Source organism: Callorhinus ursinus, unplaced genomic scaffold, assembly GCF_003265705.2.
Source record: "Callorhinus ursinus isolate GAN/ISIS: 27379988/994484 unplaced genomic scaffold, GSC_fseal_2.0 scaffold1, whole genome shotgun sequence".
NCBI classification, from domain to species: Eukaryota; Metazoa; Chordata; class Mammalia; order Carnivora; family Otariidae; genus Callorhinus; species Callorhinus ursinus.
This window is the reverse complement of record NW_027397063.1, coordinates 94,101,899-94,127,305: the sequence shown is the minus strand read 5'-3', so window position 1 is coordinate 94,127,305 and position 25,407 is coordinate 94,101,899. Positions and strand designations below refer to the sequence as shown.

General features: G+C 37.0%; 2 protein-coding genes across 8 annotated transcripts in view; one reads left to right on the top strand and one right to left on the bottom strand.

Annotated features, from left to right (window-relative positions):
- Window positions 1-25,407, bottom strand: part of IFT80 (intraflagellar transport 80) — a 123,562-nt gene that overhangs the window by 1,460 nt on the left and 96,695 nt on the right. The window contains exons 13-19 of one of the 2 annotated variants that reach the window (XM_073897957.1): window positions 17,699-17,763; window positions 15,209-15,344; window positions 14,638-14,785; window positions 13,592-13,763; window positions 12,323-12,412; window positions 12,050-12,222; window positions 7,326-7,449 (exon numbers count right to left, since the gene is read on the bottom strand). In XM_073897957.1, the coding sequence (XP_073754058.1) occupies window positions 7,326-7,449; window positions 12,050-12,222; window positions 12,323-12,412; window positions 13,592-13,763; window positions 14,638-14,785; window positions 15,209-15,344; window positions 17,699-17,763 (908 nt within the window). The remainder of the gene's footprint in view (window positions 1-7,325; window positions 7,450-12,049; window positions 12,223-12,322; window positions 12,413-13,591; window positions 13,764-14,637; window positions 14,786-15,208; window positions 15,345-17,698; window positions 17,764-25,407) is intronic. The other variant, XM_073897959.1, reaches the window with a different exon arrangement.
- The window catches only part of CUNH3orf80 (chromosome unknown C3orf80 homolog), a 56,309-nt gene that overhangs the window by 25,030 nt on the left and 5,872 nt on the right, over window positions 1-25,407 (top strand). The window lies entirely within an intron of this gene.

The following is a 25,407-nucleotide window of genomic DNA, read 5'->3' as shown; positions in this document are numbered from 1 at the left end:
TCTAAAGAGTCCCATGGAGTCTTAAGATTCTGCACAGGTGCCTCAGGGCCAGGGGAAAAGGTGAAACAAGGGGGAAAATGGACAGGGTCCTCGCCATGAGGCCATGTTTCAAATGGGTTAGAGCCTCACCTCTTATATACTGAGGTTTCCAGTAGAAGCCTAGCTCTGAGTAAGGATATAGGAGCATTTGCTTCTCCCGAGCATACTCTGAAAAACTGGCTGCTTTGCAATAACTTTTAAAGTAATATAGACATTGGGATGGTTTAGACAATGACAAAAAGATATTAAAGGAAGTGCAGTGGGTAAGCAAGGCTAGGTGACATACAAAAATAAGCACAAAAACTGGTACCATTCTTGTTTCCTTTTTTTTTTTTTTTTAGATCTCTGTGCCCAACATGGGGCTCAAACTCACAACTGGGAGATCAAGAGTCAGCCAGGCACCCCTGTTCCTTCCCTTTGATCCATGATGCAGTGCCCCCTGCCCTGCCTTTCCCCTAAGCTCATTACACTAGGTGCTAGCAATGGACTCTGCTCTGAGTTCTATGAACAATTTCTTTAGGAAAAAGCATTCTATTATTTAAAAAAGTTTGGAGATCACTACTTTAGGAATGTGTGTTCTCTCAGGAAAGACAAAGAAAAATTGGGGCCTAGATTAAACTAACTCTGATTTACAATGAAATAAATCCAAACTCCTGAGACTGAGCAAAAAGTGAATTGGTTTCCACCACCATATAGGGGAGCTGAGTGAAGTTAAGTATTAATCCAGACTGAGGTACTACAAATCTGCCTGAGCAGATTTCTTTCAAGTAACTGGTAGATTAATTTAACCTTATCAGGACTTCATGCCTCTTTTTTTTTTTAAGATTTATTTGAGAGAGAGAGAGCGCGCACGGGGGGGGGAGGGGCGGGGGGCAGGGCAAAGGCAGAGGGAGAGAGAGAATCTCAAACAGACTCCTCGCTGAGTATGGAGCTAGAAGCAGGCCCATCCCACACCTTGAGATCATGACCTGAGCGGAAATCAAGAGTCAGAGCTTAACTGAGCCACCCAGGCGCCCCCATGCCTCTTTTATTTTGTGCTGAAAGTTGATGGAATTAAGTATGTGGTTCTTTTTTATTCCAATATCCTTCAACTAAATTTCTGTACAGTAATTTGTGGATATTTTGGTCACTTTTTTAAAAAGATAATTCTATATACTTGCCTATAATATGTAAAATAGATGAATTAAAAGAATCCCTCTTACTCATAGAAGATGAATGTCTGTGGTAAGATGCAAGTGACAGCTCATTGAAAGGCAGAACAAATGTTAGATAATTTGAAAGACGCATTTTTCAATCAGGCCAGAACTTGATATTTTTAAATGGCAAAACACTCGTTTCTAAGTCTAACAAAACACTTGCAAAAAGAAAAACAAAACTTGATTAATGCCTTGGCCTTCTTCCAGCCTTAGACTGACCTACATACGTTTCTCAGATCCATCACAATAAAACCATATATCAATCGTGCCCTACACAACTCTTGCTCTGTTGCACCAGAAGTCCATCAAGCAAATTGATGACATCTATATTAGTCACTTGTTATAGTACAGATGAGGGTGTCAGTTGATAGCTATCCTATTGAAAATAAACGTTTCACTTTCACTCTGGCATTAATCCAGTTTTAGAATAGTGTTCTACTGATAATTTAGTTCTTAGAATATTTTTACTAGTGGGTTTTAGATAAGGATGCACTCATGACAGCTTTCAAGTGACTGACTTCTACACGAAGACACATCTTTTTCTATTATAGGGAGTGTCAGTACTATTTGGCACTTCTTATTCTAGTCCCTGGTAAATTCTTCTTATTCACATAGAAGCAATTTCAAAAGCATACCAAATGGCTTTCCATCCTCTATCTCTCTTACTCTTGGCTGAAAATCAGCTTCCTCTTTACAGAGAATACAGAGGCCATCAGACACGAATTCACTTAGTTTCCTTCTTCACACAAACCTACCTACATCTGTATCCATCTCTGGCTCTTTCCCTTCTGTCTCAGGCCAACCTCTTCACATATGTCCCCAGTCCCATCTTCTTCCACTCCGCTGGGACATCTGCCTTCAGTTATCACACATTCAATTTCCTCCTCTTCACTGGCTGCTCCTTATCATCCTTCCCCCTCAATTCTGTCTCCCTGCAAACTACCACCCTCACTCTTCTTCTCATTCCTGATTCTCATTTTCTCCCCAGAGCACTGTAATGTGACTGTGTTCCTACTACACTGCATAAACTTTTCACTAATGCCACCATCAAGTATTTTTATTCTTCATCCTACATATGATTCAATGACTCCTTCAACAAATATTTAGTGTTTACTATACGCCAAGGATTGTTCTAGGTGCAAGGATTCAGCAGTGAACAAAAAGATAAAAATCACAGGCTTCATAGAAAGATAAGCAAAGATAACGGTGGAAGATATAAAAATATATAAAATGTGAGAAGTGGTAAGAGTTCTGAAAACAGGGAAGGGAAACAGTGAATGCTAGGGGTGGAGTTGGGGGGGATGGGTATTGTGTTTCAAATAGAATGGTAAGAAAAGGCCTCCCTGAGAAGCCGATGTGAAGACTTACAAGAGACAAGTGAGTCCATGGGTATATCTGGGGAAGAGCATAATGACAAAAGGAAGAAAAAGGTCCTGATGTAGAAGCATTCTCTGGACCTTGTTGACCACAGCTCTTTGAGAAATCTCTCAGACTGTATACCATTCTCTTCTGATTTGCTCTCCTTTCTAAATGTTCTTCCCAGTCTTTTTTTCTCCTGTATCTTTTCCCTAGACAACCTCTTAACTGTTAGTATTCACCAGCGTTCCAACCACAACTTTTTTATACTTTTCCTAGGAGATCATACCAACTCACATAGCTTCAACTATGCCTACATGGGTCATGACCATAAATTTATTTATCATGTCCTGATTACTCCTTCAAGGTTCACAATTATATTTCCAATTGCCCATTAGATATCTCCATCTGGATACCCCACAGGGACTTCAAACAAAAAATGTATATTTTCATGTATTCAAACTCAAAAGGTCTAAAACTTGTATATTCTCATGTTCCTTATCTAGATTAATGGTATCCCTCCCCATCTACTGTCACCCACACTAGAAATGCTGAAGTTGTTCTCAAATGTCTTGCCTAGCCAACTTAACCACCCTTCCTCCCACCCCCAAGCACAATGTTCTCTTGATTTTACAACTGATTTTTTTCTTACATTAATCTTACCCTTTCCATCTCCTGGTGGAACTATTATAGTAATCTCCTACCTGGTCAGTGTCTGCCATGTTTACTTTTATATTCAAAGTAGCAAGGGGTGTACATTGTCTGCCAAAAGTGCTCAATAAATATTGAATGAATAAAAGGTAACTACCCAGCAGATGAGCTATCACTTAACAATTTCTCTTAGGTTTTGTGTCTCAGGACCTCATAATATTATAAGGCCTTAAAACCTGCAAAAGAGCTTAAGTAGTAGCTATGCCTAAAGTGGTTTGTCTGAACTACAGTATTGGCTCTTCTTCAAAATTCTATCCTTTCTGAAATTCTGCTCCCAAGCTGTTGGTTTGTTTGTATTTCCACTGTTTTCTCTCTCCTGGAATAATGTTTTAAACATTTCCTGTTTTTTCTACTTTTCTTCTTGTACAGAATATATTCGGTAGAGTGAATTTTATTTGCCAGAATTGCAAATTATTTTACAAATATTTACTGAACACTATTGTAGACCAGGTATAATGACTCTAGTTGGGGTCTTAGAAGACAGTCGATCTTGTATAAATCCCAGGTTTCCATATTTTAAACTAGAAATGCCCAAATAACATTTCAGGGCTCATAAAGACAAATGTCTATGAAACTTTTCACTTATAAGGTTTCACATTATGCATTGTGAGCCCACCAGAATTCACCACATATCCAGAACAAATTTCTCAGTTTTTTAAAAAAGATTTATTTATTTGTGTGTGTGTGAGAGAGAGAAACTGAGAGTGGGGAGGGGGAGAGGGAGAGAAAGAATCTCAAGCAGGTTCCATGTTCAGTGAGGAGCCTGTTGTGGGGCTCGATCTTATGACCCTGAGATCAGGACCTGAGCTGAAACCAAGAGTCAGATGCTCAACTGAATGAGCCACCCAGGCACCCCTAATTTCTCAGTTTTTAAAAATGATCTCTATTTAACTCTTAATTCTCAACTAAAAAGTTTATATAATCAAAATTTTGGCTTAGATAAATAGTGGGAAATTTTTAAAAATAATTTTCATCTTAAAATACTACTTTGTAATTTCTAGGTAGCTTCCAAATTACATTAATGAAGAAAAAAAGGAGGATACTAGAATGTAGGACCATGGGGAATCAAGGTAACCTACATAGTTTCAGGGTTAAAAAAAAAAACCCTCAAAATAACAAAAAGTCATGTTGTTCTAGTTATCTCATTTTGAAGATTTCTGCTACTCTTGTGATTGATGTATTACATTTTGGTAACAGTTGAATACATAGATAATAAGAAAGAAGATAAAAAGGTTAAGTTTTTGCTCTCTAAAATATAATTTTAATTATAATGCTATATTTATAATATAAATTATAATAATTATAAATTTGAAGGTAAGAATTATATTTTCTATGTCCTCAAAAGCACCTAATGTGAAAATACTGAAAAAAATATTGATGGCAAGGATAATGAAGAAGAAACAGAGTAGGATGAATCTGCTTAAAAATTATGCAATAAAGTAAATTTAACGTGGGTGCTCAGTTTTAATATATTATCAAAATTATGATAAAAAGATCAAGTGATCGGTGATTCTCTGGGCTGCTTAGCACTGTAGTGGTGGTGGCTACTGTTATATTCTGTGAATTAGAGTGTAGTCCTCAGAGGTCCCAGGGACCCTGAATTTGTCCCAATAGTAGAGTAAGCTCTCATAGCCCAAACTCTCAGAAGATTCATTTTCAGTACTGAAGTTCCAAATGAAACAAAAAGTCTGTGGCGCATCTATAAAATACACCCCTTTCTGGGCGCCTGGGTGGCTCAGTTATTTAAGCGTCTGCCTTTGGCTCAGGTCAGGATCCTGGGGTTCTGGGATCAAGGACCGCATCCCAAGACTGCTCCTTGGGAGTCTGCTTCTCCCTCTGCCCCTCCCCCCACTGCTTGCGCTCTCTCCCTTTCTCTCACTCTCTCTCTCTTTCTCTTAAATAAATGAATAAAATCTTTAAAAAAAAAAAAGAGAGAGAGAGAGAGACAACTCCAGATGAGTCCTTGAATGGCTCCTGCATGACGGCTGGTCACCAGAAAGACCAAGCCATGATTAGAAGCTAGGAATTTTCAGTCCTGCCCCTCAACCTCTTGAGAAAGAAGTGCTGAAAATGGAGTTAATGATCTATCACATCTATGTGATGAAGCCTCCATAAAATTCCAAAGTACAGGTTTCAAAGAGCTTCCGGGTTAGTGAACACATCCACACTGGGAGGGTGACACACCCCAACTCTAAAGAGACCGGAGCTCCTGAGGTTAGGGCCTTCCCAAACCTTGCCCTAAGTATCTTTTCATCTGGTTGTTCATCTGTATCCTTTAATAAACTTATGTTTTAAATAAATGTAAATAAATGTTTCCCTTAGTTCTGTGAGCTACTCTAGCAAATTAAACAAAGGGGACATGGGACCTCTGATTTATAGCCAGTCAGTAAGAAGTACAGCTAACAACCTGGACTTGTGACTGGCATCTGAAACCTAAGGCAGGGGTTACTGGGATCTCTGATCTATAACTGGTCAGTCAGAAGCACAGGTGATAACCTGGGCTTGCAACCGGCATCTGATGGTGGTGGGGTGCAATCTTGTGGGACTGAGCCTTTTACCTGTGGAATCTGATGCTATCTCCAGACAGATAGTGTCAGAGTTGAGTTAAATTGTAGGACACCCAGCTGGTGTTGGAGAATTGCTTGTCAGCATGGGAAAAAACCTCCACACATTAGGTGACCAGAAGTGAAGTGTTCTGTGTGAATAGTAAAGGAGACTCACAGGTGAATGACTCATAGTAAGGAAGAGCTGTGTTTTAACCTATATAAGAGGGAAAAGACTGAGTTTCTCAAGTCATATGGCAAATGGATGATGTTGGCTTTAGTAGAAATTGTAGGTACCTTCTCCCTACCTTTATTCTTCTTCCCAGGATTCATCTAATTTACCCTGCTTTTTAGGACAGGTCAGAACATTCCATTTTATTCTGTCTCCAAGAAGCAACATTCCTACATCATGTACAAGCTCCACAAAAACAGAAGTCATATCTGACTCAGCATCCAGCATAGTACCTAGCCCAGAGTGAGCATTCATAAACATTTTTTTGAATAAATGAATGAATAAAAGGCTAAGAAAATCAACTGTTTCACAGAATTTGGAGCAAGGTTGCCCCTGTCTTGGGATTACAAGGCTCTTCAGTCTCCATGGCTAGAGATGAACTATTTATTTTTGTAGTCTGAGCCTAGGTGGATCTAAGCAGGTGGCTAACGACAGTCCTGCTCTAGGCACTTGGGCAAACTGCTCCACCTCTCCTTGTGGGCTGGTATATACTGGAATGACTTTCTTCTAATTATAGTGATGAAACCTGAGATTCTGGTAGGGATTTGAAAGGCAAAGGTTTAGCCTTCTTTGGTTCTAGGCAGTGAAGTCTCCCTGGTCTAGGCCCTTCTCCAGGTGCAAACTAGCTCCCTAGAATTTTGCAAAGTGACAAAGTATCCATTTTCTGGCCAATGCCCTATGTGTTTATGTATTTCCCTTGGAGCAGAGTGGGCAGCTGGTGGAAGACAAAATTCAGGAGTTAGAAACCTTTATCCCAGCCATTTATATTGTTTATATAAAAATATCAATTAGCATCCAACTTTAACACAAATTAAATATAATGAAAACAGACTTGAGTTAAAATATGGCTTTAAGGAGCGCCTGGGTGGCTCAATTGGTTAAGCGTCTGCCTTCAGCTTAGGTCATGATCCTGGAGTCCTGGGATCAAGCCCTACCGCTGGCTCCCTGCTCAGCGGGGAGTCTGCTTCTCCCTGTGCCCCTCCCCCTGCTTGTGCTCTGTCTCTCTCACTCTCTCTCAAATAAATAAATAAAATCTTAAAAAAAAAAAACACAAAAAAACACATGGCTTTAAGATTCCAGAAAAAAATCAGTAATATAATTAGATAGTCAAAATAAGACATAATATCATAAGGCAAAAAGTTATTTTTTAGAGATTGTGGTATGAATTATTCCAATTTTGTCTTATTAAGATAAATATATATACTTATAAAGCATATACATTATCATAAAATACTGTATAATACTTACACCTTCTGCATACTGCAAGTATCGTTTATTAGTTTCCTGTTTACCAAATGTCTCCAAAAACTTTTGACGGTAAGCAAGAACTGTATCAACATGTGTTTTGTATTTTACAGCCAATTCAAGTGCCCTATAATGAGAAACAAAACAGATTATCAGCACTGATTGTATTAGCCTCTATACACAGCAGAATTTTGGGAAAAGAGAGTGGGACAAATGGTCTGTGTTGGTCCCTCCCCACTTATCCCTCAATATGGAACACCATTCCCTACCTCACCCATCTTGCAAATTCCTACTTATACTTCAGGGTTCAGATGAAACATGATCTCTTCTCCCTGACCAACTTCCTTTGTAGAAATAAATGACCACTTTCTTATCTGTGTTCCCTAACATTTTACGCATACTATTATTCCTACAGCACTGCTTACAGTATATTATAATTATTTATGAGTCTGTCTCTTCCATAACCTATACATTTATTGAAGGGAAATCTGGGTTTCATTTCTCTTTGGTGAGTACTCCAGAGTATATGTATGGTCAATGTTCACTGAAAAATTCATTGAAATCATAATAAAATTCAAGTGAATGAACTTACCCCCTATGTAAGTGGCTTAACTATCTTGACCATTTTTTTAAGTCTATAATTTATTCTGTTCTAGAATTTATTTATCTAAAGTCTAAGTTTATTCTGCTCAATATTCAATTAAATACTGATATCCTTTATGTTATAATACAGCAAATTTAAAATATAAAACTAAAATTTGTAGATAATAGAAATCTGACAAAATGCCTTTTGCCATTTGATTCTTAGAAAAAGTTAATAGTCATTTAAACTTTATAATCCAATTAATATGTATCAATATAACTAAGTTATTTTTAAGGTAATATTTTATTTAAATAGCAGGCAAAAACTAAATGAATTGCTGAAATCAGTGGTATAATAGCAAAGACATACAATCTATATATTGATAATTTGGAGGGAAATGAAAAGATTAATCCTCAGTTCTTAGCCTATTTGTGTATGTAGGTTTTGGACAGAATCTCAGCCCATGATTCTGTGCATAACTCATATTAGTTGAATCAGAAACAATCCAGTACAGTATAGCTCTCCTACACTGTTCACGGTAATCTTTTTTTAAAATATTTTATTTATTAGCGAGAGACAGAGTGAGTGAGAGAGAGCACGAATGGGAGGAGGGTCAGAGGGAGAAGGAGACTTCCACTGAGCAGGGAGCCCAATGTGGGCCTAGAACCGGGACTCCAGAATCATGACCTGAGCCGAAGGCAAATGCTCAACCAACTGAGCCACCTGGGTGCGCTGTAATCTTGTGTTTAAGTATGATGTCAAAGCACATTCTTTTTCAAGTTCCCTTGCTTTCTAATATGACATATGACTTCTGAATAGGCCAGTCATGATTTATTTATGAGCGCCAACTATTGTAAATCAATTCTTTTAGACAATACTGACTACTGACTAGATTTTTTGCAACATGTGACCCTTCAGTAGGAAAATCTGTTTCATTCTTAGTATGCTTTGGTTTGCCCTAAATAGTCACTCTAAAAAGTATTTTAGATATGCCCTGTGCATTAATTGACAATTGGTAGACAACTGAGAGAAATATTAAAGACTTAATATAAAAATTACGAATATAAGTCATGGGTAATACAAATGATAATGCCGAAATTCAATACAATGATTTCTTATAAAAATATATTTACATAAACCATATGGCTAACTCCAAGGATCAGTATTTGCTACCCATCACAAACTCCTCACAAAGTTCCCTCATTCCTCTATGACTTTAAGTCTTTCAGAGAAAAAGAGGATACATAGAAAAGAATGTAGAAGTACTGCAACATAGAGGAACAAAAGTGAAATGCAAGAAGGCAAAAACCAACTCACAGAGCCTCAAAAAATGAGAAACAGAAGTAAAGATGCTTTAATCTTTCTAATCCTGTCCCATATCACCCTCTATATATCCTTAAGGCTCTGACTCCAGTGTGGTTGTGTGAGTGGAGACTCTGGTGAACCAGCCCTTTCGCACCTGAAATATGCCACTTCCTGTTCCTTTTTTATGACTGAACACAACTGGGGAAGGAATTCTTGTTGTGCAAAACCAGAAGTATTCCAAGTGGGGAATACATAAGCATCTATTCTGGGTTAGGACTTTTCAGAAAGAAAATTATCTCCAAAGAGATAATTTGTTATGGAACATCAGTACATTTAATTATGTAGAAAGGATAGAATATGATGTCTAATACTGCATTTAGATACTAGATGCTAAGTATTAGCTATATGATAGTCATTATTATTATAAAATATGTATTATCTGATTGAAGAGCAATAGCTAAAGGTAAACATTCAAATTATATGTGCTATTTTAAATGTTCTCTAAAAGCATACACTGGGTAAAAAATGTTTCTTTATCACAGAGGAGGGAATTCATTCCAAATTATATAAGGGTTATGGGAACAGCATGTCTCTAGCTTTAAAATGGTTATTTGGCAACCAAACAAATGTGACATTAGATTATGTGGCTGGAATAAATCCATGTATCCTCTCTATTTAAAATAGAAGGAAGTTATATAAAAAGATTTTATAACTTCAAAATATGATCTTTTACATAACTTGAATGAAGCAAAATCACTTTATATAACTGGTAGAAGTAGAGAAATTATTTTTTATTAATACTTACATAAAGTTTCTACTTCTCTTAACTTCAATTTTTGAGAACAGACTACCACCAAATGTCCAAAGTGAACATCACACAGATGACTTGCTTACCTACAACTCTCCAAGGGCTGTAACCTATTAGGTTGCAGGTAATTTTCTTTTTTCTTTTTTTAAAGATTTTATTTATTCGTTTGAGATACAGAGATACAGAGAGAGAGAGAGAGCATGAGCTGGGGGAGAGGCAGAGGGACAAGGAGAAGGAGACTCCCTGCTGAGCCAGGAGCCTGATGTGGGTCTCGATCCCAGAACCCCAGGATCATGACCTGAGCCGAAGGCACTTAACCATCTGAGCCACCCAGGTGCCCAGTTGCAGGTAATTTTCAAATTCAAATATGAATGACAGAAGCACAAACCAGCAGGACTGTGCTTCTCAAATGGAATAACACATATTAACAAAATGAAATCTGTTCCCTTCTAAAGGACTTAAACAAGTATAGAAATTCAGGGATCTTAAAAGCAATGTAATATATTTTTTATCCAATACTTAAATTCTATCTTTCTAGAAATCTAATTAATTAATGGATCTGGGCAATGATCATCAGTGGCTGCTAATATCAGAAAAAGAGAGGCAACCAGTCACTGTGAGAATATATTGAACACCACCTCTGATTGAGCCTTACCAAAAGGAAAAAAAAAGTTAAACCTGAATCTAATCAAGTTTCTAGATTCAACAACAATTTATGGTTAATTCAATGGGCAAAGGAACATGTCAAATGACACCACAAAGATGTAATCAACAAAATCCAGACTATGGGAAACTCTATTGACCCAGTTTCTGCAGTGGGAAATTACAAGAAAACACAAGAAAGAGGAAAACCTATAGATTAAAAGAAGCTTGAGAACATATTAATCAATCATAATGTATGGGCCTTCTTTGGATCCTGAACCAAACAAACAAACAATACAACAAAACAAAACATTTATGAGACAATCCGAGAAATAAGAACACTGAATAGAATTATTAACACTGTTAACAGTTATTAACACTGTTAACTCTTTAAAGTGTGACCATGGTACTGTGGGTAGATTTTTAAAAACCTTGAGATACATACTGAAATATTTACAGATAAAGTGATCTGATGACTGGGATCTGCTTTTTACAAAATTGGTAGGGTAGGGGTCAAGAGAGACAAAGATGATGAAAGACATTTTAAACCTGGAAAAATCAGCATGCCAATTTTATAACATAGTAATTTCAGGTGTGTATACGTCCTACAGGCGTTTTCACTGAGGGACACATAACTGAGAGAATGAGGGGAGAAACCTCATATGTCATAGAGAAGAGCAGCACGCCACTCTGGTTCAGAAAGCAATCTGTGTCGAAGCCTAATGCAGAGGAGAAGGCTACCACTGAGCACTCTTCATTTCAAATCCTACAGCCTTTCTTCCTTAGCATCACAAATCTCTCACAGCTCTGCTTCTCTCTGCCAGTCTGACTGCTTCATCCCAATCTTTCAGCAGATTTTTCTTCTTTCACCCACCCCATAAATGTAGCTGATGTCTTCTCACTCCACACATTTCCCAAGCAATTGCGTCCATTTTTCTGGCTTTACTTGCCATCCATTTACTGATGACTCCTAAATCTACATCCCCAGTTCAAATCTTTCTCATGAGCTCTGGGTTCATTAATCAACTAATATCACATATCTATCTCTTCACAAATATTTTAAATCCAACATGCCTAACACTGAATTCACTATATTCCCTTCCAGATCTGCTAATAGTACCATCATCTACCCAGTTATTGAAATCAGAAATTTGGGAGACATCCTAGGATCTTTTTTCTTCTTCACACTTCAACTTCTAATCAATCACAAGTTTAGAGAAGGCATAAATCTTCAATGGCAAACTCCTCACAAATAGAAATGTGAATAAATTCTTCTGTGATGTTAGGAAACTATTAAGTACAGTGGAAAATGTAATTTACCAAGTAGTAGACAGAAGAATACATCAAGATCAATTGGGTTTTAGAATTTATGAAAAACATTTTTATTACCTTTCCCAGTTATAGAGATTAATATTGATCTGGATTGCTTGATAAATAAGGCCAGCCTGAAGAAGTACCATTTCAGCTTCCTGTATGTTCCCACTAAACATTAATATGTGAGCCATTTTTGATTCTTTAGATGGAAGCTCTTTTATAGAATTAATGTACTGAACTTTATCAATCTAAAAAAAGAAAAAATATATATGAAGTGGATAGTGACAGCAATATAACAAATTATGGTAAGAAAACCCACAAACATACAGATAAGTAAACATTATTTACTTCACCAATTGCTGCGTAGGCTATTTCTGCAGTGGTCATATCTCTGTTAGCAACTGCCATAGCAGCTAGGCAAGCCCACATGGTTTGCTCCTAAAGTGAAATAGGAGAACAATTATCTCAACTATGAGCAGAACTGCCTTAAAATAAGCAGTGATTTAAAATACATTAAAGCTGGGGCGCCTGGGTGGCTCAGATGGTTAAGCGTCTGCCTTCGGCTCAGGTCATTATCCCAGGGTCCTGGGATCGAGCCCCACATCGAGCCCCGCATCGAGCCCCGCATCGAGCCCCGCATCAGGCTCCCTCCTCGGCAGGAAGCCTGCTTCTCCCTCTCCCACTCCCCCTGCTTGTGTTCCTGCTTTTGCTATCTCTCTGTCAAATAAATAAATAAAATCTTAAAAAAAATAAATAAAATAAAATACATTAAAGTTACATTTTAATGAAAAAATTAAACATTGCTGAGCATGGCACTGAAAAAACTACAAATTTAATTAAGTAATGATGTGGAAATTTCATGTGACTACTTTGTTGAAATATATTAATAACAAATAAACTTTTTTGAATAAAATTTCTCGCAAATTTTCATTTCTAATTATCAAAGATTCATTTTTGAACTTCTGACATACTTTTAAGATAATTAAAGGTTATAAACCCTCCAGGCTTTTTGATGCGGTCAAAGAATGTAACTTACAAGGAACCAGAGAAATAGTGAGGTTCTCAGACAATGCTATTATCACAGATTGCCATCAACAACTCATTGTAAGGGAAAGTATTTAAAAGTCATTTTAAAAGTGTATTCTAAGGGCTGCTAAGCCATGTAAAATTAAAAATTTCTGCAGTCAAATATGCCTGGAAAAAACTGGATTCAACCAAGCTGGGAAATGCTGATCTAAAGTAGAGGTTCTTAACCTTAGGTGTACAAACCATCTGAGGAATTTAAAAAATATGCCTTGGATTCATCCCAGATTGAAGAAATTAGAATCTCTGTGGGGGTAAAACTTGGGAATCTGACTTTTTAGAAAAAGTTCCAGAGAAGATTTTATATGTGCCAGTATAGAGAAACTACTCATTTAAATTATAGCTTCTTCAAAAATAAATCACACAGCAATATCTATCCCCTTGTATTGCTTATGTCTTCACTTATTAAAAAGAGACATGATCTCATTTGCAATTTTTCCAGCCCTTAGCTGTTACCATTTCTCATCTTGCACAAAGATACGTGTAAACTAATACACAGTATATACACAATTAGGGATCTACAACATAAAGTACCTTAACAAAGCGACAAAGTCTTACAGCATCTTCCCATTTTGAACTGCTTACATATTCATGGAGAATAGCAGGATATGGTGATATGCTGATGTGAACCAGTGAGCCATCAGCTCTTCTTATAGTTACTTGATTTCCAACAAAACTCACAATATGGGGATTTTTACTAAATTCACTGTTGGAAAAAAGCAAAGTATAATTTATGTTCTCAGCAAAATCTTTCATATATACTAAATTTGGGGAGTTGACCCTTGACACAGATATAAAGTCTCCAAATCTCCAAAATTCACCCCCAGAAAAGTTAACTCCAGGGAGAATGTATATATTTAAATAAACATCCGAATCCAACTTGCCATACACTTGGAGCAAAATATAAAAGTTTACTGTGGCAAAAATTATTACATATTTGAGAGCTATGCCTAAAAGCATTTGAAATAAACTTTTTTCCCCCTAAGTCTTAGGTAAATTACACAAATGATTTAAAAACTCAGCGTTCACGTTTGAAAGTTTAAACCAATAAAAAATTAAGAGATTCCAAGATTATTTTCTCATAATAAAAAGAGGTGAACTTTAAGAGATTAACTTCATTAGTTTAAATAATTTTAAAATGATGCCTCTCTGGTTTCGCTAAAGTTACGAACTGAATATTAAAATGAACTCAAAATAGATTTGAAAGTTAAGGTTTGGAGCTAAGAAGCTTTGCATTCTTATTTTGTCAAGAGTGAGAGATCTTCTTATTTCTTAGAGAATTTAGAAATATATGTGTATTCTCTGAAGCCTGTAAAATTTAAAAAAACTCTTCAGTAACCTCATATATCTTTTCTATCTTTAATATTAATTTAAAAATTCAATTCTAGAGACACATACAGTCCTGTATGATAATAATTACTAAGTTATAATAATCTGAGAAAGAATAAGGTTGACACATATTGCATATCAATGAAAAATCTTTAAAATGTCCATATTAAAATCACTAAACCACATTGAAAAAAACTACCTGAGTTACACAGGTATTTATCACAATAAACAATTCCAGCAGTAAATGTTACCTTGCATCCCTTTCATATAATGTTTTAGGCAAAATGTCTCTGTCCACATAAACCGTATTGGGGTAATACCACACTGTAAATCGAGTATCTTGAAGTCCACAAAGGATATTACATGTATCACTCCATGCCAAAGTATGCACCATTGTTCCTTATTTTAAAAAGAATGTTAATGTACTATTAGTTCCACTATAATAAGTATTAAAAATACTTTAAAAATCAACTAACATACAAGACCCCTTCTAATTTCTGGTAGGTATGACTCTATTTTCCGATTGTATAATAGTGAAAATGTGCAAAAACTCATTTAAAAAATGTATGGAAATATTTGAGTATTTTACCTAGAACCATTATGTTGTAATTTGTAAGTCTTTCTTTCAATGCTAATGTAGCTGTAGCAGCTAAAAACTTGCTATTTAAGTGGTGTTAAGTAGTTAAGAAAGGTTATAAGACCAAAGCATTATTCACAGATTAATTCAAGTAATTATGCTATTTACTATTCAAGTAAATATGACAGAGTAGATCTAAGAAAATTCAAAGTAATCAAATTTTAAATGTATTATAATTATTTTACCAAGTTTGATAATTTGTTCTTCCTTCCCAAATCGTTTCACTGAAGTGATATAGAGATCTCTATTTTTATCAATGAAGGCAATTTTTCTATCATTGGTAAGTCCCTTTTGATCCAGAGCAATTTCCAAAATTTCATTCTAAAATTTAGAAAAAGGAAAATACTGGATTAGTTTTAGTGCTTGACATCAGATCACTTAAATTATTTAATTACAAGAACATTTGTTTATTTAAAGATCAATTAAATATCACTCCCTACTTGGAATGATAAAATGTCCCTGTTAAGTAATTTTAAAATACTGATATAATTCGAAAGCTAAAGCAGTTACTTTTTTTTTAATTTACAAGGGAAAGATGCCCCTTAAAACACTATAAATAATGTATAGTTTTTTGAAACTCTGTAAGCTGGGAAACATTTCTTTTTCTTTTTAAGATTTATTTATTTATTTATTTGAGAGAGAGAGTGTGCACCAGTGGGGGAAGAGGGAAAGGGAGAGAATCATCAAACAGACTCCCCGTTAAGCTTGGAGCTCAACTTGGTTCAATGCGGGGAGGTGGGGTGGGGGGTGGAGACACACTCGATCCCATGACCATGAGATCATGACCTGAGCCAAAACCGAGTCAGATGCTCAGCTCAACCAACTGAGCTACCCAGGTGCCCCAAGCTGAGAAACATTTCTATCTGTCCTCCTGTTCTACCTTTAGTAGACAGAGTGAAAGGGTGAGGCAAGTCTGAATATCACAAGAGAGGTCTACTTTAATTAATATGTTCCATAACAAAATTTACTCTAAGTAGAAAGTCTATGTTTATAGATTTATAAGAGTTGATTTATGAAAATATCTTATGTTTTTAGGGTTTTAAATTTTATACGTTCTTTCACATTCATTTACTGTGAAACAGGAAACTACCTTGTATTGTAGATACAAGGTACTATACCATACAAGGTACAAGATACTTTACCTTGTAAAGTATTCCTATACTTACTTTATAGATGAGAAGACTGAGATGCATATCCATTAAGTGATTTTGCTCAGAAAAACTGGTAACGAGTATATCTAGAATTTAAAATCCAGATTTCTGACTTTAAGATTAGAGTTCTGTCCATATAATGAAGTATTTCTGGCATACTGCATTAATCTTACACTACTATACTATACTAGCTAGTGAAATGAGTTTCCTTATAACTTCAAAATGGTTCAGTGTGGATTCATTTCAACTCAATCCAAGAGGGATTTATTTACTTGCTAGGACTTTTTCTTTCTTTTTAGACTTGCTAGGGTTTGTTTTATCTTTTGAAGGTGTTACAATAGTACCTTAAATGTCCATCATTTGGGCACAGGTTAAATAAATTCTGATACACACAAAAATGTTATACTGTATGGTAGGGGGGAAAGGATTGGGAAAGCACTTTATGTACTGATATAGAAAGATCTCCAGGAATAGTTTATGTGAGAAAAGCAACGTACAGAGTTGTATGTTACATTTTTATAAAAGAAGGGGAAAAGAACATATATCAGTTTTGCTTATATATATGCACTAAAAAATCTCTGGAAGGAAAAAGGAGTTTAATAATGGTTGTTACTTATTTGGTAGAACAGAATTACACTGATAACAGGTGTAGTAGGGAGACTTTTTCCCTGTATATCCTTTTTTATGCTTTTTCATTTCTGAACTTTATGAATATATTGTTATTCAAAATCAAACTAATAATTACAAAAAGAAGAAAATATAGAGTATGCTTTACTAGTGGCACTGAACAACAGAGTTAAAAATATATCTAGACCTGAAGATATCTCTTATTAGAATAAATAAAATGTGCTCCTTTGTTTATTTCAATGTTAAAAATCAGAAACCAGTAAGCATCTTCAAGATCTTTTTATACTTCTATAGAATTTTTTTTTTCAGTTTAACTACAGTGTTAAAACCTGAAGAAAATGCTGGCTAAGGACAGGTCAATGGGAAAACTGCAAGATGTTTAGAAATATAAAACATTTTTATTTACTGATAGGTGCTACAAGTTTAATCAAGATAGAACATTTTATTGAAAAGCAGTAAACAGCGTGGATAAAGACATATAAGTCAGATTCTTTTATCCAATTAATTTGTATATATAGCTTTCCATTACAGAGTTTACAAGTGCTTAGTCTTTCTGACATTTTTAGGCAAAATATGTAGAATGCACACTGGGTTTAAATATAAAACTAATTTCTAGGGGTGCCTGGCTGGCTCATTCGGAAGAGCATGCAACTCTTGATCTTGGGGTCATGAGTTCAAGCCTCATGCTGGGTTATAGAGATTACTTAAAATGAATTAAATAAATTAAAACTTAAAAAAATAAAATAAAAATAAAGTGGAGGATTGAGGCAATTATTGCAGATAACCCTTAAAAAAACTAAACTAATTTCTATGTTTTTTGCCTTAAAATGAAAACATTAATTTTAAAAAGGAAGTAAGTAGTGGCTATTTACATTAGAAGTAGCTAACGTCCATTACCTTATGAGAAAGAAGCTTCCCATCCCCTAATGGTTTTCCAGTTGATGCCTCAAAAAGGAAGATTACTTGAAAAAAAGTAAAGCATTAGTTAATTTATTATATTAGAATTTTTATTGGTAAACTTCAATGGATTATCTTATCCTGATGAGAATTTATTAAACCCTTTGGCCCACAGAGTATCTACCAGCATAGAAGAACAGCATCAAATTTCTACTTATTAATGGGGTCATTTTCTTAGAAAACAGTGGAAATGAATACTTCTTCCTAAAACATATTCCCTAATTAGAATAGTTATTAGATATTAGATATTATGTTGATCCATAAGATCTACAATGGCAAGTCTAAATCTAGATGTAATTTGTAATTTTCAGAACTCTGATTTTGATGAATATAACATCAGACAATCATATTTCACAAAAGAAAAATGTGTCAAGTGTCTACTATAATACAGGCATTGTGTTATGTTATGTACTGTTTAGTTCCCTGGGGTCAGTACACAGTTCCCTGTGGTATAATTAGTAATTTGTCTGGTTTTTGTCCTGGGTTCCTGGCAGGGACCTTCAACAACCCTTGGAATTTCCTGAGTGATTAGGAGTGCCTTAATTATACTAGAGGGGAGACTCTTGGTGGGCCCCTAGATAGCTTCAGAATGGGGGATGGTCATCAGAAAGCCCAAGCATATTCAGTTCCCTGACCTCTGGGGATATGGAGGTTAGGGGCTGGAAATTGAGTTCAATCATGTGGCCAATAATTTAATTAATCATGCCCATGTAATAAAACTCCTATAAAAACTCAGTGTTGCTTCCTCATTGGTGAACCTACTGATATAATGAGAGGGTGAAGTGCCCTGATTTCATGAGAGGGAGCAGAAGTTCTGTGCTCCTTCCCAGGCCTCACCCTATGTGTATCCTTTATAATAAAACTGTAATTCTAAGTATAGCACCTTCCTGAGATCTGTGAGTCATTCTAGCAAATTATCCAGCTTGAGGGGGCCACAGGAGTCCCTATATTTGTAGCCAGGCAGCCAGCAAAATGGGTTGGCCTGGGGGCTCCCTGAGACCTGTGGCTAGTGTCTGAAGTGAGGGCAGTCTTGAGGAGAACTTTGCCTTTAAGCCCCGAGGTCTGTGCTAACTACAGGTTGCTAGTATTATAAACTGATTGCAATATACCAGTTAAGGTAAAAATGGAATAGTTGGTGTCAGGAAGGGTGAGATTCACTGAAACAACCCTAACTCACTGAAACATGTGGTTTGGGAAGAGAAAGGATGAAAGAACAGGGGATGAGGAACCTCTGACTCTTAGAGGCAACAGGATCACCCACGGTATGAAACAGCTAAGCTGCAATCAGCTGTGAGAGGTAAAAGCTACCTATGGAATTTTGAGATGATGGATCCATCTCCCGGGAAGTTGACTCACTAGATGCATAAGAAAATGCAAAATAATAAGAAAAACGGAAAATATACAATCCCGTGGTTATTATAATCTGTAATAGGTAAAATGAAAGCAAGAGATGGGCCAAATACAGATTCTGGACAGTCTCAATTACAGCCTCTAGTCCCAAGGCTCTCACTGAAAGAATACGTTGGAGAAGATCCTGATTCTGGTTAGCCTGAGGTATAGCGACTACCCTCAGTGCCATTTCCCAAGGAAAAAGTTATGCTAAAACAAATCATGAAAAAGGCAAAAATAATTAGAGCTAGACAGAGAGGAGCATCGAGGCCCTCATCCCAACAAAGTGAAAATCTAAGAAATGGGATGAATAAAGCAAATGTTGATGGGGTAAAAAAAATAGAGGTTGGATGAACCAATGAGAATTCCTGCTGGTCCCCCAACATTAAAGGTCTTTAAACAAATCTGCTTTAATCATCCTAGTTTGGAGGAATTTGGAAAGCCAAATGGCAAAATACCAGAAAGAAACCTCACCTCCAACTGCCTGGGGCTATGGTCCCCCAATTTAATCAAGATATGGATTGATGAAAGGGCCAGAGTTTCTTGGCTCAACACTCTGCTGGGGACTTGAAGAAGCTTCATATGAAGCAGTTGTGACTCTTTTACCTGAATGTATTATAGGGATGGATATTGTGCCTAGCTGGGAATGCTTCCCCTATCAAGTATTGTAAAACAAAAGGCATGAAAAATCCACCCCTCCAACAATATTAACTGGACATACAAAATGGGAACCAATGAGACTGCCTGAACATATAGGTCTTACATCAAATGGTACAGAACAGAAGCTGGAGTGCTAATAAAGATACACTCTCTATATAGCAGTCTTGTGTGGCATGTAGACTGGGGCTTAGGACAAAAGTCTGTGAGCACCTCCCAGTGACAGCTACTAGAACTCTGGACAAAACAATTTCCATTTGGAGAAGCGATTACTAGCTTGCTATCAGACATTAACTGAAACTGCCTCTGACTGAAAACCATGAAGTAAGGATGTCTTGGGTGATGTCAGAGAAATGCTCTAAGGAGGAGGGCAGTGCCAAGAAGAGTTCTGTAATAGAACAGAAATGGTTTGTGCAGGAACACACCCCCAGGGCAACACACGGAGTTACAAAGCATATTCATGAGCAGGTAGACTGTCTTCCCCAGGAATGACTCTGGAACCCTGTGAGGAGCTGCAGGATTCTAGCATCATTTGGACAGTGCCTGTAAACAACTCCCAACAGACCAACAAACAGCTGCTTGGCTTATGGATGGCAGTCTCAACATGAACACACGACACTGGGTTTGGAAGGCCACCACTCTGATTGAAAAAGGGAAAAAATTGGCTCGGTGAGCTGCACTGCATGCTGTTTACCCTTCTGTCTGGATCTTGACCTACTCATAGGCAGCGGCCAATGGGCCATATGGTCAGGCAGAAGGGGAGTGGAAGATTGGCCTATTAAAAGGGTGCCCTTCTGGGGCACGGCCCTATGGAAATCACTATGGGAATCTGAAGGGTGCATTCAAGTAGGCCATGTCAATGCCCATCAGAACCCCCTTCCAGCATCAGAAGATGATTGGAATTGACAAGCAGATACCCAGCTGTGCTCACTTGAGGTAGCCACTGGGTTAATGAAGTGAGTGGACTGAAACAATGCAGAGAGGGGTTGAATCTAGACATATTCTTTTTGCACCCGCAGAGGCACAAAATGCCAACAGGAACTGTTCTGTCTGCCAGCAAGAGAGATTTAGAGACTGCAGATGGGTATGGGGAAGATGCTCTGGGGGAGAGTCCTTGTACATAGCTGGCAAGTCCGACTGATGCCTGTAGGCCTGGGGGCTACAAGTGGGTCCTGACAGAAATAGACACTGACTCTGGGTTGAGCTTTTCTTACCCGGTGGTAGACGCAAAGGCTCAGAGAACTACCAAGGAACCGGAGCAGAAGGTATTACACTGATTTGGACCACTGATTCACATTTCTTCAGACCAAGGAACACACTCTACAGCCCATCATGTCCAACAATGGCAGAGAGATCCTTTTTGAGAGTAATAGTTTGGTAAAGAATTAGAATGGGTAATGAAAACAATGGTCATTTAAAATGAGAAGAAAGGGACTATAGGCATGAAGAACTTGCTTACAAGCCTTCATGAGTGTGTACTGACACTCAACATGAAGGGAGAAAAGGGTGTGTCCACAGTAGGTAAATTCCTCTGCAATTCCGTGGAAATAGGGAATAGGGGGTGAGGAAGACTAGTTATGACTATGTAATTATTCCCACAATGGGAGAATGCTTATATGATGGCTATACTTTTTCCTTTCTTTCCCATATCACCTCAACTTTCTTCTTCTTACTACATACAGGGTCTCAGGACCAAGGTTACAACTACAATTATCAGAAGCAGAGATGATTCCTAGACAAGAAACTATACTTTTAACTTTTAGGTCAGAATGTCTAAGGACCTGATGGAGTGGGTTGTGCTTCCATTCCAGCTGGCAAATATGGGGTTAAATGTGAATGCAGCTATAGTGCCTAGTGGTAGAGACAGCCCACTAGTTCTTTAGAAATGGAGAAAAGGAGAAATAATATCTGAGGATAAACGAATGACTAAATGGGTATGCAATGGGGGAAATCCAATATTACATTAATGCTTCAAAGGAGTCTCCAAGCAAAAGCTGATATTGTTTTTCAAGTATAATTAGCATACAGTGTTATATTTAGTTTCAAATAAATAAATAAAAAGTTAAAACACCTTTAGCCAGACTCATAAAAAAAAAGAGAGAGAGAGAGACAGAGGACTCAAATAAATCAGAAATGAAAGGAGAAATAACAAGTGACACTACAGAAATACAAAGGATTATTAAAGAAAATAAGAAAAATTATATGTCAAAAATTGGACAACCTAGAAGAAATGGATCCTTAGCTCAAGTACACCAGATGCCTAAAAAGGTGAAGCCAAGGGGCACCTGGATAGCGCAGCTGGTTAAGCATCTGACTCTTCATTTTGGCTCAGGTCCTGATCTCATGAATCATGAGTTGGAGCCCTGCTTTGGTCTCTGCACTCAGTGTGGAGTCTGCTTAGGATTCTCTCTCCCTCTCCCTCTGCCCCTCCCACTTGTGCTCTCTCTCTCTCTAAAAAAATAAATCTTTAAAAATTAAAGATAGTAAATAAAATAAAAGATAAAAAGGTGAAGCCGGGGCACCTGAGTGGCTCAGATGGTTAAGCATCTGTCTTCGCTCAGGTCATAATCTCAGGGTCCTGGGATTGAGTCCCACATTGCTTCTCCCTCTGCCTGCCACTCCCCCTGCTTGTACTCTCCCTCTCTCTCTCTCTCTCTCTCTGGCAAATAAATAAATAAAATCTTTAAAAAAAAAAAGGTGAAGCCAACAAGAGACTCACTTCAGACCTAAAGACACATGCAGATTGAAAGAGAAGGGATGGAAAAACATTTACGATGAAAAAGGAAGCGAAAAGAAAGCTGAGGTAGGGGCAACACTTATTATCAAACAAAATAGACTTTTTTAAAAAAGACTAACAAGAGACAAAGAGGATACTACATAATGATAAAGGGAACAACCCAACAAGAAGATGTAACAATTGTAAATATTAAAAAAAATTTTAAATATTTATGCACCCAACATGGGAGCACCCGAATACATAAAGCAACTATTAACAGACACAAAGGAAGAAATCGATAGTAATACAGTAATAGTGGGGGACTTCAACACCCCACTTACATTAATGGATAGATCATCCAGATAGAAAATCAACAAGGTAACAGTAGCTTTGAATGACATATTGAACCAGATGAATCTAACTGATATATTCAGAAGATTCCATCCAAAACTAGCAGAATCCACATTCTTTTCAAGTATACATGAACATTCTCCAGAATAGATCATATGTTAAGCCACAAAACAAGTCTTAACAAATTAAAGTGAAATGAAATCATATCATGCATCTTTTCTAATCACAATGGTATAAAACTAGAAATTAATCAGAAGAAAAAAATCAGGAAAGAGCACAAATACATGGAGGTTAAATAGCATGCTACTAAACAATGAATGGGTCAACCAAGAAGTCGAAGAGAAAATAAAAAAATACATAGAGACAAATGAAAATACAATGGTTAAAATCTTTGGGATGCAACAAAAGCTGTTCTAATGGGGAAGATTATAACAATATAGGCCTACCTCAAGAAGCAAGAAAAATCTCAAACAACCTAACATTACACGGAAAGGAGCTAGAAAAAGAAAAACAAGCAAAGCCCAAAGCCTGTAGAAGGAAGGAAATAATAAAGACTAGAGTACAAATATATGAAACAGAGACTAAAAAAAACAATAGAACAGATCAATGAAACCAGGAGCTGGTTCTTTGAAAAGGTCAACAAAATTGGTAAACCTTTAGCCAGACTCATAAAAAAAAAAAAAAAGACAGAGAGACAGAAAGAGACAAAGAGGATTCAAATAAATCAGAAATGAAAGGAGAAATAACAAGTGACACCACAGAAATACAAAGGACTATTAAAGAAAATAAGAAAAACTATATGTCAAAAATTGAACAACCTAGAAGAAATGGATCAATTCCTAGAAACATATAACCTTCCAAAACTAAAGCAGGAAGAAATAGAAAACTTGAACAAACTGATCAATAGCCATGAAATTGAATCAGTAATCAAAAAACTCCCCCAAACGAAAAGTCCAGGACCAGATGGCTTCACAGGTAAATTCTACCAAACATTTAAGGGTTATTATTACCTATTCTTCTCAAACTATTCCAAAAAAATAGAAGAGGAAGAAAAGATTCCAAATTCACTCAGTGAGGCCAGCATTATCCTGATATCAAAAACAGATAAAGACACTACCAAAAAAGAGAACTATAGGCCAATATCTCTGATGAACATAGATGCAAAATTCCTCAACAAAATATTAGCAAACTGAATCCAACAATACGTTAAAAAAATAATTCCCCACAATCAAGTGGGATGTATTCCAGGGATGTAAGGGTGGCTCAGTATTTGCCAATCAATCAATATGATAAACCACATAACAAGAAAGAGAATAAAAACCATATGAGCATTTCAATAGATGCAGAAAAAGCATTTGACAAACTACAACATCCATATAAACTCTCAATAAAGTAGGTTTAGAGGGAACATAAATCAACATAATAAAGGCCACATAGGAAAAAACCATGGCTAACATTATTTCTTTATTTTAGATAGAGAGCACGTGTGAGTGTGGAGGGGGCAGAGGGAGAGAGAGAATCTCAAGCAGACTCTGTGCTGAGCACGGAGCCCCACTTGGGGCTCGATCTCATGAACCTGAGATCATGATCTGAGCTGAAACCAAGAGTCAAACACTTAATCAAATGAGCCACCCAGGAGGCCCTTGACTCATTTGTGAATATGGTGTAAAACTGGCACTGTTGGTAAGATTGCAATACTAATATTGATGGTTAAATGTATTGGAAATATCTGAGTTAAAAGCCTCCTATCCCTAGTCCACACTGACTCCTCCAAATTTTAGGCATATTCATCATATAGGTACTATTTTTGGGAATGATCCTTTTGCTATAAGGGAACCATGGTCAAAGACCAGGAGTGGCCTGTGGTATAAGAAATAATTTCTTTGGTCTTTGTCCTGAGTTCCTGGACACAAAACCCTTGGAATTTCCCGAATGATGGAAGTGCCACTGTTACACTTAAAGAGATGACTCTTGGTGGGCCCCTTAACTTCAGGGTAGGGGCTGGTCACCAGAAAGACTAAGCACATGATGAAGGGATAGGGATTTTCAGCTTTTCCCCCAACCCTGACCTCTAGGGATGGAGATTGAGTTCAATCGCATGGTCATTGATTTTGTTAATCGTTCCTAATTAGTCATGTAATAAAACAAAAAAAGCCTCTGGACACCAAAGCTCACTGGAGCTTCCTGGCTGGGGAGCACATGGATGTGCTGGGAGCGTGACCACTTCAATCTCATGAGAAGAGAGAACAGAGGCTCCCAGGCATCACACTGTGTGGATCCTTTATAATACAACTGTAATCTCATATATAGAACTTTCCTGAGCTGAGGTCATTCTAATAAATTATTGAACCTGAGAGGGTCATGGGAACCCCTGTATACGTAGCCAATGTGTCAGAAGTACAGGTAGTCTGGGGATCCACCAAGACTTGCAGCTGACATCTGAAGTCAAGGCAGTCTTTTGAAGGACTCTCACCTTAACATCAGAGTTAAACTGACACCTCACAGGGGGTAGAAATAGATTATCTACCAACAACTG